General features: G+C 38.9%; 1 protein-coding gene and 1 pseudogene across 1 annotated transcript in view; both read left to right on the top strand.

Moving 5' to 3' along the window:
• Positions 1–941: 941 nt before the first annotated feature.
• LOC102773638 (centromere protein I) overlaps positions 942–14,719 on the top strand; it is a gene marked incomplete at its 5' end in the record, with an annotated part of 35,824 nt that continues 22,046 nt past the window's right edge. The window contains 8 exons of the mRNA XM_006765208.2: positions 942–1,063; positions 1,627–1,755; positions 1,987–2,154; positions 2,272–2,392; positions 4,269–4,360; positions 6,235–6,352; positions 6,439–6,503; positions 12,771–12,865. Coding sequence (XP_006765271.2) covers positions 942–1,063; positions 1,627–1,755; positions 1,987–2,154; positions 2,272–2,392; positions 4,269–4,360; positions 6,235–6,352; positions 6,439–6,503; positions 12,771–12,865 — 910 coding nt within the window. The remainder of the gene's footprint in view (positions 1,064–1,626; positions 1,756–1,986; positions 2,155–2,271; positions 2,393–4,268; positions 4,361–6,234; positions 6,353–6,438; positions 6,504–12,770; positions 12,866–14,719) is intronic.
• Positions 3,348–3,906, top strand: LOC107183307 (annotated as a pseudogene).

The raw sequence follows: 14,719 nt of genomic DNA, 5'->3' as shown, positions 1-14,719 counted from the left end.
AATGGACACATATGTAATATCCCTTGTAATAAAAAATTTAAAAGAAAAGAAAAAATAAAGATAGGTTTAGTTAAGTAGGCAATAAATTCTAAAGTTCTCTCTACTAAATATTTGTTCTATCAAAAAACATTTAAGCTGAAAGCAAACACTCTGATACTAATTGATATGAGTACATGCACGGAGGTCAGAAGATATTTCAGCATAGATAAACTGGGCCATTTCAGTTTTGTTAAAATAAATTTAATTTGAAGAAGCTGTTATAAAATAGGGGTACTGTATTTCTAAGCCCCATTTTCTGCCTCCCTTATTTTATACAGTATTTGATTCAATAAAATTATACTATGATAAAGCATTTTGGTTATTTTCTTGGAATTCATTTTAGTGTTATGCTAGCTCTGGGTAGTCAGATATATCAAACACGTGTATCCAGCAGTAATGACTCCTATCATTGTAAAATTAATGGTTTTGTTAAGACTTATTTCAGTTATAGGAAGCAGCTTGGCTGCTGCATACCAATTGTTAGATTTCCTAATCAGTTTTTTCAGGAATTATGATAATGTATTAATATTTCCTTTGCTCTATTTTCTTGGCTTCCCTTCTTGTCTTCCGTCTTCCTGTTCAAATCAAGAATGAGTAAACTTTGAGTCATAAATATGCTACCCCTGAGAGTAAGCTGTGCTAGCAGGTATCACTGGTAAGCTTAAGGCGTAGGCAAAGAAGAAGAGAGAAAATATAAGGAAGAACTAAAATAGCAGGATAAGTCATAAAAGAGAAGACAACAGGTTGGCGAGGGTTGTTTTATGATAGTTGATTTAAATGCCTGGTTATTCATTTCTTGACTTTCTATAGAATCTTCATGTAGCAGTAATACATAGTAAAATTAGTATCTGAATATATGCCCTATCTGTTTATTTTATTGTTACTCTTTTTTCTTACCACAGAATTGAAAATTGAAAACTCTTTTATTTTATTTCAGGGAGCGCAGCCTTATCTCCATGCTTTGTTGTCGCTGTATAAGTTCTTTGTTCCCACTTTGATTTCTGTATCATTGCCTGTGAAGAAGGTAAGGGATTAAGGAGTGATAAATCATATTGAGATTGAAATATTTTTTTTATTAATCTACAGATTTGGACTGAAATGTTTACAGCATACTGTTTTTTAAATTTATTTTAAAAATATTTTTTATTTTTATTTTTTACAAACACATTTTTATTGATTTGAGAGATGGGAAGAGGGAGGGAGAGAAACATAGGTCAGCTACCATCTATGCGCCCCCTACTGGTGATTGAGCCTGCAACCTGGGCTTGTGCCCTGACCAGGAATGGAACCGGTGACCTTTTGGTGAACAGGATGATGCCCAACCAGTTGAGTCACACTGGCCAGGGCAGCATACTGTTTAAGATTTAGTATTATACTGTTTCTGTGAGGTATTTTTAGGAATTGGCACTTTGATTCCATTTGATGTATTTGATAGATTCTTGATAAGTAAAAAATCTTTTAAGTGGATTTGCATGGGTGCAAAATAATTTACAATCAATATACTTTAAATTAATGAAGAGTTTTAGATTTTATGTTGCTTCAACTTATGGGTATTTACTCTTATTTACTTTACATCCAAATTTATAGATCTATTTTAAGAATTCAGAGAATCTGTGGAAGACAGCTCTAGTTGCTGTGAGGCAAAGGAATCAGGAACCTTCTCCAGAACCTCTGAAGCTGATGTTAGGTCCAGCTACTGTCCGTCCTAGAAAAAGAGTAAGTATCAAAGACCTCAAATGATTTTTGGAGGACTTCATTATTAAATCCAAAAATAACCATTCAGATGTTGGAAGAGATTATAGATATTTAAATATGTTTTCATTACCCAGGATTCTATGCAAATCACATTCAGACTCCATTCATTGAACCACCTTAACTACTTTTACATTTATAGTTTGTAGTCTGCTTAGTTTATTGATATATTATTTTATTGTCTTTCTTCTTTAGAAATGGAATTCTCATTCACTTATACCAGTGCTAAATGCCAGTAGCCACAGTAAAGAATATGGAAAAAAAGGGATGCGTCTTTCTGATTATCTCAGTAGGAATAGAGCATTTTCAGGAGAACAGCTTAAAAGCTTCCCTCAACTCTTACAGAACATTCATTGCTTAGAGGTATGTGACTGGACCATGTGCTGATCTTTTTGTTATGTATTTCCTATCTGATGATTTACTTGTTACTCTGACCTACTTTTTACATACTTAAGTTGACTGATTGCTCTGTCTTTGCAGCTGCCTTCTCAGATGGGTGCAGTGCTAAACAACTCTCTGCTACTTCATTATATTAACTGTGTCAGAGATGAATCACTTTTACTGAGGCTCTATCATTGGTTGAGTCAAACATTACAAGAAGGTAAAAATTGATGCTTAAAAGTTGGATGATTAAGGAAGGAACACGATAGTTTACAAATGGGTTTCTTTTATAAGGGTGCCAGATTCTAGACAGGAGGAGCCTTCATCCGCTATCATTATTTCTTGGATATTAATCATATTCACAGCCTGAATGCCTCCATTTTTGTAATTTTAAGGGCAGGAAGAAAGGAGGTGTGTTGTTAAGGAAATATTTCCTGGTGGCCACCAAAACCCACTGGGTGGCTCCGCTTTGATGACCATTATAGTGCAAGGCCTCTGCATCTTTGTATGTCCAGAAACTTGCCTTTAAGTCCCCAAAACCTACAGATCAGTGCTAATAAAATCCAGAGGAGACTGTTGTATAAACCAGACTGTTGCCTTATTATTTCTTACTAGAAGTGATTCTGGTGACCAAAATGTTCATTTTTGCCAACTAGAGTATCTCCTCTCTGTTATGAGTATACATTGGAGCAAAATTAGTCATTAGATTTCTTAATTATAGAATTGAAGGAAAGGGCAGTGAGGGAGTTTCTCATATGGGCCATAGTAAATCCTGGTAATTTGATTCCTCCAAGTGAGTCTGTTTCTCTAGAGATAATATTTTGTTTGCTAGATTGTTTTCTTTCCTGAATAGGCAACTCCTGACTCTCAAGTATTTAAAAGTCGATTTTAGTTGGTTCCAAGTTAACACACCTTGCTCTACTTGGAATTTTTCTTTAGGTAGGGTATGATACAGTTATTAGATTTATATGTACTAAAGTCCAGCTCACCCTAATTGAAGTTTAGGGCATTCATAAATTTACTTATTTAGTTATTTATTTGAACAAGTGTTTTAATGTTTTAGATAATACTTGGAACTGTGGTTGCTTAATAAATGGAAGTTTTCATATAAAAAATAATATTAAGAATTTTAAATTTTTACTCTTCCCAAAAGCAGCCAGGAGTGACCTCTGAAAATGGTTCTCTATTCATTTGACCCAGAAAACCCCACAAAATCATGCAAATTGAGAGGTTCAGATCTTCGTGTTCACTTTGAAACACTCATGAAACTGCCCAGGCCACCAAGGGTATGCATATTTGAAAAGCCACCAAGTATGTGAGGGTGCCAGTTTACAGAAGCCATGTGTGCCATTCCATCGTTATAATGGTGGCGTTCATAGGTGTGCCCAGGGCAAACAGTGGGGTTGGACACGGGGCCGGTGGCCCAAAAGGAGTGCTGAGTTTTTGCTGCACATGCTTACAAATGCAGAGAGTGATGCTAAACTTAAAGGTTTAGATGCAGATTCTCCCAGCTGAATAAAGCTCCGAAGATGCAATACAGAACTTACAGAGCCCATGGGCGGATTAACTCATACATGAGCTCTCCCTGCCACATGGAGATGCTCCTTACTGAAGAAGAGCAGGTTGTTCCTAAACCAGAAGAGGTTGCACAGAAGGAAAAGATACCCCAGACGAAACTGAAGAAACAAAAACTTATGGTCCAGGAGTAAATTCAGCATGAAATAAATACTAATAAAGTAAAAGCAGAACAAAAAGAATTTTTAAATTTTGAAAGGGTTTAAATAATTAGTAACCAGTCATGGTTTTAAAATTCAAACAATAGAAAAATGAGAGTATCTTAGATCATTATGTGACATAAAAGCTAATCACATTCATATATGTGAATTTTTTCACCATAGGCTTTCCCCCTGTATTAGTGAAGAACATCTCACTGTCACCTCTACATAACTGTTGCAATCTACAGCTGTGTAGAGGTGTATGAGACGGATTGCTTGTGTATATTTGTCATTTATTTATTTTCGAGTTATGGTAATTATGTTTTATGTAGTTTTTATTGCTGTACAGCCTGATGCTTATGTTTAATATTTCTGCTGCAGAATGTATTTGGTACCAGGTGAATAATTATGAATGTGAAAAAGAATTTATCAACTTCCTGGACACTATCATCAAGGCAGAGTGCTTCTTACAAGTAAGATTCCACTTGTATACACTCCACCACTTCTTACTAAAATGTATTTGGTTATCTATTGAACACATTTTCTTAGTGCTCACAATATTTGCTCAATTCAAAACTCATTATAAATGGGGCCGAGTGACATTTGTCTTTATACTGTTGGATTTGAAGAAAATTATTTGTTAAATTATGCAAATAAGAGAACAAACTGAAGATGTAATTGGATGTGTTCAATTAATTGAATTAGCTGGTAAGATAAATCTCTTAGGGTCACCACTTGTATTCTTATAATCAACAAACGTTTTTATTTATTTATTTATTTAATATATTTTATTGATTTTTTTACAGAGAGAAAGGGAGAGGGATAGAGAGTTAGAAACATCGATGAGAGAGAAACATCGATCAGCTGCCTCCTCCACACCTCTCACTGGGGATGTGCCCGCAACCAAGGTACATGCCCTTGACTGGAATCGAACCTGGGACCTTTCAGTCCGCAGGCTGATGCTCTATCCACTGAGCCAAACCGGCCAGGGCATCAACAAATGTTTTTAAAATGTCGAATATATTCCACCAATTCTTTGGCCTGGATAGTCCTGAATTGTACTTTAAGCTGCAACTCAGGTGTGTTTGGGAAACCTTTACCTAACACTGGTTTAAATGTTTGCTCTATGTGCTCCCTTAGCTCTCTTGTGTTTACTTGTATCATGGCACTTTCAGCATCTATTTTTCTACACATTATGAGCACCCGGTGAGTTGGAACCATGTCTAAATTTTTTTCATGTACAGGTGTTCAGGTTGGTACCTGATACAAAAGAGATGCTCAATAAACGTTGAATACATCTTAAGGATTTGGCGTGAAACAATGGAATTGGAAATTGGGTTTGGATACTGGTGAAGATAAGGGATAAATTTAGGTTGACTTTAGGTTTCCTGCTTGAAAGGATGATGATGGCATTCAGGGAAAAAGGGAATATAGGAGGAGCAGGCTTTGAAGGAAAGATAAATTTGATTTAAAAGATGCCTGTGGGACATGTAAGAGGTCATAAATAGTAGGAAGATAAGAATTCTAGAGCTCAGGAATGAGACTTGGGATAGAGGTACAGATTAGGACTCCTCATGGCATAGGTGGTGGTTTTAGCTATGTTATGGATAAGGTTGTCCAGAGAATTCTTGTTATCAAAAGAAGGTCGAGAATGGAGTTCTGGTGCACACTGCTACTTTTTAAAATATGTTTTTATTGACTTTAGAGAGAGGAAGGGAGAGATAGATGAGAGAGAATCATTGATTGGCTGCCTCCTACACACCATCTATTGAGGATTGAGCCCCAAACCTGGTCATGTGCCCTGACTGGGAATTGAACTGTGACCTCCTGGTTCATGGTTTGATGCTCAGCCACTGAGCCACATTGGCGGGGCTGGTGTATACCACTATTTAAGGCTCAAGGTGACAAATGGAAAAAGGAAAGCCTTGGCTACTCATCTTGGTGGAAACGTAAACAGCCTAGATGGAGCTGCCTAGAGTTTGGATTTGCTCTGTGATCTCTAATGAAATTCCAGCCTTGTATACATTTGGTTGACTGCTTAAGTGGCTGCACTTCAAAATAATACAATTTTATTTTTTAAAATATTCTGTACCTTTTTACCTTCTTTCCAATTGATGAAGTTTATGTATTTGAAAACTATGTTGATAAAGATGGCAGTATATCCAAATATTCATCATCTGATCCTTTTTATGGGGAAGTTTGGCTTTTAATTATATTGATGACAAAATTAACCTAAGGGTAAAATAAATATATCACAGAATAAACTGGTTGCTTAGAGAGCACTTAAGACTGAAGAGTTCCATAAAAGAGTTCCATAAGAGTTATTTATTATCAACTTGTGTTATAGGAGGGATTTGATTCCTGTGAAGCATTCCTGTATAAGAGCCTTCCTCTCTGGGATGGCTTCTGTTGTCGATCACAGTTCCTTCAACTTATGAGCTGGTTTCCTTTCAGCAGCTTCTCTGGTATGTATTATGAAAACTTGGAATAATATGCAATTCAATGTAATATTAATAAAAAGGATTCTGAATACTTTTTTTTTAATTCCTAGAGGTGAAACCATTTATTTTTGACCGTCTGGCACAGCTCTTCTTTACATCAACCATTTATTTCAAGGTAAAAAACCCCACTATCTTGACTAGATTGAGTAGGGAATATTATCCTATGGCCAGTGGTATGATTCCAAGCTCACATTATGGTAATGGTTTTCTAACAGGATTCTGTTGGACCTGGACTTGAGGTTCTACATTACTGAAATCAAAGTTAATGCATAATTTTCTGTTTTTAAGGTTTTGGTTGCATACAGTTTTCTTAAACTGTTTCTTCTTATAGCAGAAAACAAAGTGAATGAACAGGTTGCAAATAAGTATTAATAAAAAACAAACTGGGAAATACTTAAGCATATTTAGTTTGATTGTTGTCATCAATATTTTTGTAGATACACTTACTCATTTCACCATTACTTATTGAGCATCCACTATGTGCTAGACACCCTTTTTGGTACTGGGAAAACAGTAATGACCAAAGCAAACAAAACTCCCTGTGACACTCATACTATATATTTATAATATTGTCGTTTTCTGCTAATAAAATTGTAACAACCTTATATGATAACTTGTGTTACTCGTTTGGGGTCTCCAAAAGGACTACTGTGGCTTCCAGGAGTTTTACCTGAGTTTGAGAGCCACTTTTTTATAGAATAGTTATTCCTATTCCAGAAGAGTGACAACATAAATAATATTTATTTTATAACTTTTCTTCAACTTATTTCACCCACTGTTGGCCACATTTACAGGAAAAATATGTTATCCTAGAGTTTGTTATAATCAAATGGCATTTTATTAATTACCTATTACATTAACTTGGATTTGAAATTTATTTGTATTATTTATAATTTATTACTAGACCAATATCATTTATATGACAATACACACCACTTCCAGCTAATGTATTTTCAGGAACTTCATCTTACAGCTTTTTGTGATTCTCTTCTGACCTAATTTGGTTATTTATTTCTTCTCTTATTCCACCAGTCTAGAGAGCTACTTATCTATAAATATTAGGTTGAACCATTATTTTATATGAGGGATATATTTGTATTTGAGAGTGGGAGATGAGGAAAGGAAAGGATTGAGAAAGGGAAATAGGCAGTGGGCTAAGGACAGAATTCAGGAATACTTATTTAATTCTCAGCTAAAAAGGAGAGTCTATAAGGGAACCTTTTCAAGAAGCATTAAAATATAATGTTATTAACCAGTGTTGTAAATTTAATTTGTAAAAAATGTGAAAAGAATCCGGAAAACAATAGTGCCAAGTAAATAAACAATACAGGATATCAAGGAATGAAATAATAATATTGCCATTATCCCAGGAAGGTCTAGAAAGATAAGGACCAAAAAATTGGGCGGGGGGGTTGATAATTCAGAGATTTTAGCTATCTTTGTGAACAATTTCATTGGAGTGTGGTAGAAGCCAGATTGTAGAAATTGAGGAGTCAATGAGAAGCAAAAATAAGACAATAAGTATAGCTATGTTTCCAAAAGTTTAGCTGAAAAGAAGAGGTAGAAAGATAACTATAGTAGGACTTTGAATCAAGGGAATATTGTGGTGGATTATTTTGCTTTTTGTCTCCAGAATGAGAGAAACCTGAGCATGTTTATAGTTAGAATAGAAGGAGCTAGTTAAGAAAAGGGAGAGGTGGAAAATGGAGGAAGGATGGGAAATAATTGATGATGCAGGGTTTCAGAAGAAACATGAAGGTACTGATTTAAGACTATATAAAGGGATTTGCTTGAGTGTATGTTGAGGGTTGGCATGTACTACTTATTCTTTAAGACTGGGACAAGGATATATATATCCTTTCTTGTCCTTTCTTCCAACTGTGTGTGTGTATGGAAGAAAGGACAAGAAATTGAAATACTTTGTGACTAAAAATGTTAAATTTCTCAAAATAAGTGCGTTGTAGAGAATAGAAATGAATAGGGGGGTTCAGTGCCTAGAACAGCCACTGATAAAAATAAGAGACAGAGCTAACTGAAGATAAATAAAAGGATTATTGAGTTTCATTTGGGGCCCAGATGAAATTGGAGACCATAAATTTGGAGTGGTGCCGATCTGTATAGTTGTGTGTTTTTCTTTAGCTTAGATGTAGGAGTAAAGTGAGTGATGGGGTTGAATCAATTAGGATTTTGCTGGTGGAATGGAGTGAAAGAGAATTGTGAATTATCAACAGTGTGGTCTACTGTAGATAGGTAGGTGAGGCTAAGAGAAGGCTAAAAAGAATAAAAAGTAACATTAAAAAGGAAGAATCAAGGGATTGAATGTCTCTGAAGTTAAAGAGCAAGAATAACTAGTTGGAGTTGGTGTGAGAAAACTAGAAGAATAGGAGGTCATAACAAAGAAAGAATAATAGATTTTGGTGGTGGTTCAGTTCAGGTTATGGTAAAGTTTAATGTGTGGCTGTGAGTAGGTAACTAAGGTAGAGTGAAGGTGAAAATTACTTGGTTTGAGGTCAAGGAACTGTGAAGCTAAAGTATTAGGTTGACCATCTTCCTGGACACTGACATGACTGAGGTGTTGATGGCAGGACTTGAGGCAGAGGGTACTAAGGTTCTCAATGAATGTAGATTAGTTTCCAGGAGGTAGATAGGAGAGATACAGAAAAATAATAAGTAAAAGTAGTGTACAACAAAAGAGAAAGGTTTTTTTATGTAAGAAAGGTGGAGTAATAGTTTGGAAATAGTGTTGAAGATAGATAGCTTTTGAGTTGGGTTAAAAAAACCAAAGAGTAATTAAATTCATGAGAAAAACTGACTACAGCAAAGTGAAATCTGAAATATAGGGTCTTTGATCTTAGCCTAACAAATTCAGCTAATGTTACTGCTAATGAGGTTCTGTAGCTCAGCAAACATTTGTAAATATTCTAAAGCTAGGCAGCTTTTCCCCCCCTGTGGTACCTGATTAAATAGAACATCCATTTGTTTTCGTTCTTTTTTTTTTTTTGTATGTGCCTCAGGCATGAAACAGCTCTGGCCACCAACACAGGCAGCAAGCTAGGATGAACTAAGGACTGTACATCTGCTTTGCCCCTGACTGATATAAGGGCAACACCACCAATCAGGTGTCTCCTTGTCCATTACCAGGGGGTCGTTTTCTTTATATCTTTTTAAAGCTCCCTTTTTAAAGGGAGATTTATTTCTGATTTCATATTTACATTCTAAAAGAAGGGGTTTACATTCTGTTCCCATTATTAGCAGTGAGGAGCTGGGGCCATGTTACCTCCAAGTGTTGAAGTGGAATAGGGAAATATATTTAAAGGAAACAGTACCTTGGCTGGGAGGAGAGGGAGAGCCAAGATTTGATGAGCATAAGAAGACAGAGAAAGCGTATTTTGAAGGTATAGGTTTAGATTACCATGGAATAGAGCAGGGGTCCTCAAACTACGGCCCACAGGCCACATGCAAATACAAATATTGTATTTGTTCCCGTTTTGTTTATTTTACTTCAAAATAAACAGTGAACTGGCCCCCTGTTTAAAAAGTTTGAGGATCCCTGGAATAGAGGTTCTGGAAACTGCAGTTGAAAGATTTGGGAAGGAAGGGGTCAATGAAAGGGCGAAAGAAGCACAGAGAAGTATAGAGTACAAGAAAAGATAGTTGACTACTAAAGGGGCTTTTATTTATACCTGAAAGTAAGGTGTCAATTTCTTTTTTTTAAGGTGTCAATTTCTTACTGAAAGTTTCAAACATGTAGAGAATTTTTTTAAAAAATATATTTTATTGATTTTTTTACAGAGAGGAAGGGAGAGGGATAGAGAGTTAGAAACATCGATGAGAGAGAAACATCAATCAGCTGCCTCCTGCACACTCCCCACTGGGGATGTGCCCGCAACCAAGGTACATGCCCTTGACCAGAATCAAACCCGGGACCCTTGAGTCCGTAGGCTGACACTCTATCCACTGAGCAAACTCTGATTTTTTTTTATAATATATTTTATTGATTTTTTTTTACAGAGAGGAAGGGAGAGGGACAGAGAGTTAGAAACATCAATGAGAGAGAAACATCGATCAGCTGCCTCCTGCACACTCTCCACTGGGGATATGCCCGCAACCAAGGTACATGCCCTTGACTGGAATCGAATCTGGGACCCTTGAGTCCGAAGGCCAACGCGCTATCCACTGAGCCAAACCGGTCAGGGTGAACTTGTAGAGAATTTTTGTAAAAGTTTATTTGAGCCAAACTAATGACAAGATCTCAAATGCTGCAGAGAATAACAGTTTTGCATTTTCTTTTATGCATTGAAATTAAGGAAGGTTATATGAAAACTTGTGCACATTGAAAAGAAGTATTTTAGAGGCCAGGGAGGGACTGCAGGAGGTTGGCTCTAGGGCGTGTCCGGTCCATCGCACCCAGTCCCAATCAGGGCTGATCAGGGCCAGCTGGCTGGGGAAGGACCACAGGAGGGCTCCAGGGCATGTCTGGCCCATCTCTCCCAGTCCCAATCGGCCAGACCCCAGCAGCAAGCTAACCTACTGGTCAGAGCATCTGTCCCCTGGTTGTCAGTGCGCATCATAGTGACTGGTTGAGCAGTTGACCAAACGGTCGGACACTTAGCATATTAGGCTTTTATATATATAGAATGGGACAAAGCAATACAGGATTGGACCTCAGGATAGTTAACAAGATTTATGAGCTCCCTTAAAGGTGGTCTGGAGAGATTACTTTTGGCATTTCAAAGGAGTAACATAGATGCACAAGAATAATGGACAGTACTTGCTGAGAAACCTTTTTTTAAAAAATTTTGATATTTAGAGAGAGAAAGAGAGAGGAACATAGACATGAGAGTGAAACATTGTTCTGCTACCTCCTACATGCCCCCTACGGGGATCAAGCCCACAACACAGGCTTGTACCTTGACCTGGAATCCAACCAGCAACCTTTTAGTGCATGGAATGATACCCAACCAACTGAGTCACACCAGCCAGGCCTGGTTAAAAACCTCTTACTAATGAAGTTATAAGCCTGGGGTGTGACTGTCCATCATGACCTGCCCAGTTAGGAATTTATGATCAGATCACCATGTGAGGTTACTTCAGTCACTGAACTTACAAACATATCCCCTTTTTCATTCACATCCTAAAAAATATTAATTGAACTGTTTCTGTGAAGTAACAGTGAGCACCCTATCACTAGAGTTGTTCAGATAGTATCTAAGCCATTATTTATTAAGAATGTTTAAGAAAGCTTTACTGGCTCTGGCTGGTGTTTCTTAGTGGTTAGAGCGTCTGCCCTCACACTGAATAGTCATAGGTTCGATTCCGAGTCAAGGACACATACCTGGGTTGCAGGTTCAACCCCAGCCCCAGTCAGGGCCATGCTGGAGGCACCAATGGATGTATCTCTCTCACATTGATGTTTTTCTCTTTCTCTCTCTCTTCCCTCCCTCCCTTCTACTCTCTCTAAAAAATCAGTGGGAAAAATATCCTCAAGTAAGGATTAGAAAAAAAAAAAAAAGCTTTCCTGTATTTGGTTTTAGGGTGATATGGATTGCTTTCAAATTTATAGATAATATGAATCTATGAATCATTCTCATAGATGCCATAAGCACACTTCTGTCAAATTTATTTTTGTATGTCAATGAGGCCCTGGAAAAATCAAGGAAAGGCCTGAGAAAAGAAAAACTGTAATTGTTTGTTTTCCACTGCCACAGAAGACAAGATAAATTTTATCACCATCAACAAGGAGTAAAATGTAGGTCTAGACCAGTGGTCGGCAAACTGTGGCTCAGCAAACCATGGCTCGTGAGTCACATGCGGCTGTTTGGCCCCTTGAGTGTGGCTCTTCCACAAAATACCGGCTCTTCCACAAAATACCGACTTCTGCGCATGGGCCACGAAGTTTCAGTTGCACCGTACGTGCACGCCCGCACGTGGTATTTTGTGGAAGAGCCACACGCAAGGGGCCAAAGAGCCGCATATGGCTTGTGAGCCGCGGTTTACCGACCGGGTCTAGACAGAAGGTGAAAAGGGTGGGAAACTATAGCAACCTCAAAGGATCTGAAGTGAGACCATAGTGGTGGGTGATGTTGTATTTGATGATGTAATATATGTTGTAAATGAATGTAATTTAGAGAAACAAGGGTTTGTTCCTGGGCTGGTAAGCTGGGATCAGTTCAGTAGAGAAAATGGCAAAATAAACTTGTACTTGCACTCATCTGTCTCCTGGAGACTGATCAGGTTGGAGCGGCAACTATTGGATTCTGAATTGGATGCAGTCATCTTCATGGTCCCTTCCACTTCTAAGTCTGTGGTTTAGATGGTTAGTTTTCAACACTATGGTATGTCTGAATGTTTTTACAAATGATTTTTTATGTTGCTCCCTCAGTGTAGTGTTCTTGAGAACCTGAAAGAGCTACTGCAGAATTGGCTGTTGTGGCTTTCTATGGACATCCACCTGAAAACTGTGATGGACAGTTCTCTGTGAGTTATCTTACAACCCTTAACAAGCGATGTATCTGTATAAAAATATTTGCATATGGAGTTTTAATAGTGTGGCATGAGACTGAATTGTTTTTTGTAAATGTTTAGTCATAAATTTCTGAAATATATGTATATGTATGTGTATAACATATGTATATGTATGTGTATACATACATACACACACACACACTCACACTCACACTCTAGAGGCTTGGTGCACGAAACTCATGCACAGGTAGGGTCACTAGGCCTGGCCAGCCATCGGGGCCTATTGGGGCCTTCTGGCTGCTGTCTGGGGCCTTCCTTCCCTGGCTGCCAGCTGCTGACCAGGGCCTTCCTTCGCTCCACACTGCCCCCTGGTGATGAGTGCATATCATAGCAAGCTATTGAAATCCTGGTCTGCTGGCTGAACTCCTGAGGGGACACTTTGCATGTTAGCCTTTTATATATATAATATATATACTAGAGGCCCAGTGCATGAATTCATGCACCACTGGGGTCCCTTGGCCTGGCCTGTGGGATTGGGCCGAAACCGGCTCTCCAACATCCCCCAGGGGCTTCCAGATGGCGAGAGAGTGCAGGCCAGGCTGAGGGACCCCACCGTTACACGATTAGGGCCCGGGAGGGATACTGGAGGTTGGCCAGCCAGGGAGGGACGGAGGGAGGGCCTGTCTCGCTCAGTCCTTATTGGTCGGACCCCAGCAGCAAGCTAACCTACCAGTTGGAGCATCTGCTCCCTGGTGGTCAGTGCTCGTCATAGCGACTGGTCAAGCCTGCCCCCTGGTGGTCAGTGCACATCATACCAAGCAGTTGAGCAGCCTTAGCATATATCATTAGCATATTACACTTTGATTGGTTGAATGGCTGACTGGACTGGACACTTAGCATATTAGGTTTTTACTATATCAGAGATATCTACACTAATAAAAGAGAAACATACAAATTGGTGTCACTCCGCTACGCCAACCAGCCAGTCAGAGCGACTATGCAAATCAACCTAACAAAGATGGAGGTTTATTTGCATACGCAGGCATGGAGCAAAGACTGAAGGCTCTGGCTGGAGTGAAGACTGAAGACTAAAGAGGCTTGGCTTCTCCGCTGTGGCTGGACCAAAGGCCTGGGTCCCGGGTGCCGGAGGAAAATCGGTGCCAGCAGCCAGGGGAAGGAAGTCCTATTGCGCAAATCTTCGTGCAACGGGCTTCCTATATGTATATTTACTTTTCACTCTTCTTTCTTCCCCACAATCCTGTGAGGAAGGTTAATTCTTCAAGTTCTAATATATAAATCAGAAAGTAAATCCTAAGCATCTAAGTGACTTTCAAGAATTAATATAGCAAAACATTGTGGAGCTGACATTAAAACTTGCAACTTTGGCTTTAATTCAGTTTAGCTCACTTTGTAAAATGTATCTACACTAAGAAAAGAGAAAAATGGTAATTGGTGTACGACACTACCCTTTTCATTGGCTAATCAGGGCTATATGCAAATTAACTGCCAACAAAGATGGCGGTTAATTTGCATATGTAGGCACAATGCAGGGAGGCGAAAGGAAAAGCAGGAAGAAGCCCCCTGCCACTGACAGTATCGGAAACCCCAGGAGGGAGCTAAGAGCTGGAGGGCAGGGCAAAGGCGGCCCCAGGGCAGGGCAAAGGCGGCCCTGCCCCCCAGCCATGATCGGAGCATCAGGCGCCTTTGTCGCCCTGGCCAGTGATAGCAGGAAGTAGGGGTGGAGCCAGCGATGGGAGCTGGGCACGGTCGAAGCTGGCAGTCCCGGGAGCTAGGGGTCCCTTGCCTGGGCCTAAAGCAGAGCCCACGATCACGGGGCCACTGCAGCTGCAGGTCCCCGCTGCCCGG

This window comes from Myotis davidii, unplaced genomic scaffold, assembly GCF_000327345.1.
Source record: "Myotis davidii unplaced genomic scaffold, ASM32734v1 scaffold6060, whole genome shotgun sequence".
Taxonomy (NCBI): Eukaryota; Metazoa; Chordata; class Mammalia; order Chiroptera; family Vespertilionidae; genus Myotis; species Myotis davidii.
This window is presented reverse-complemented; position numbering and strand designations above follow the sequence as displayed.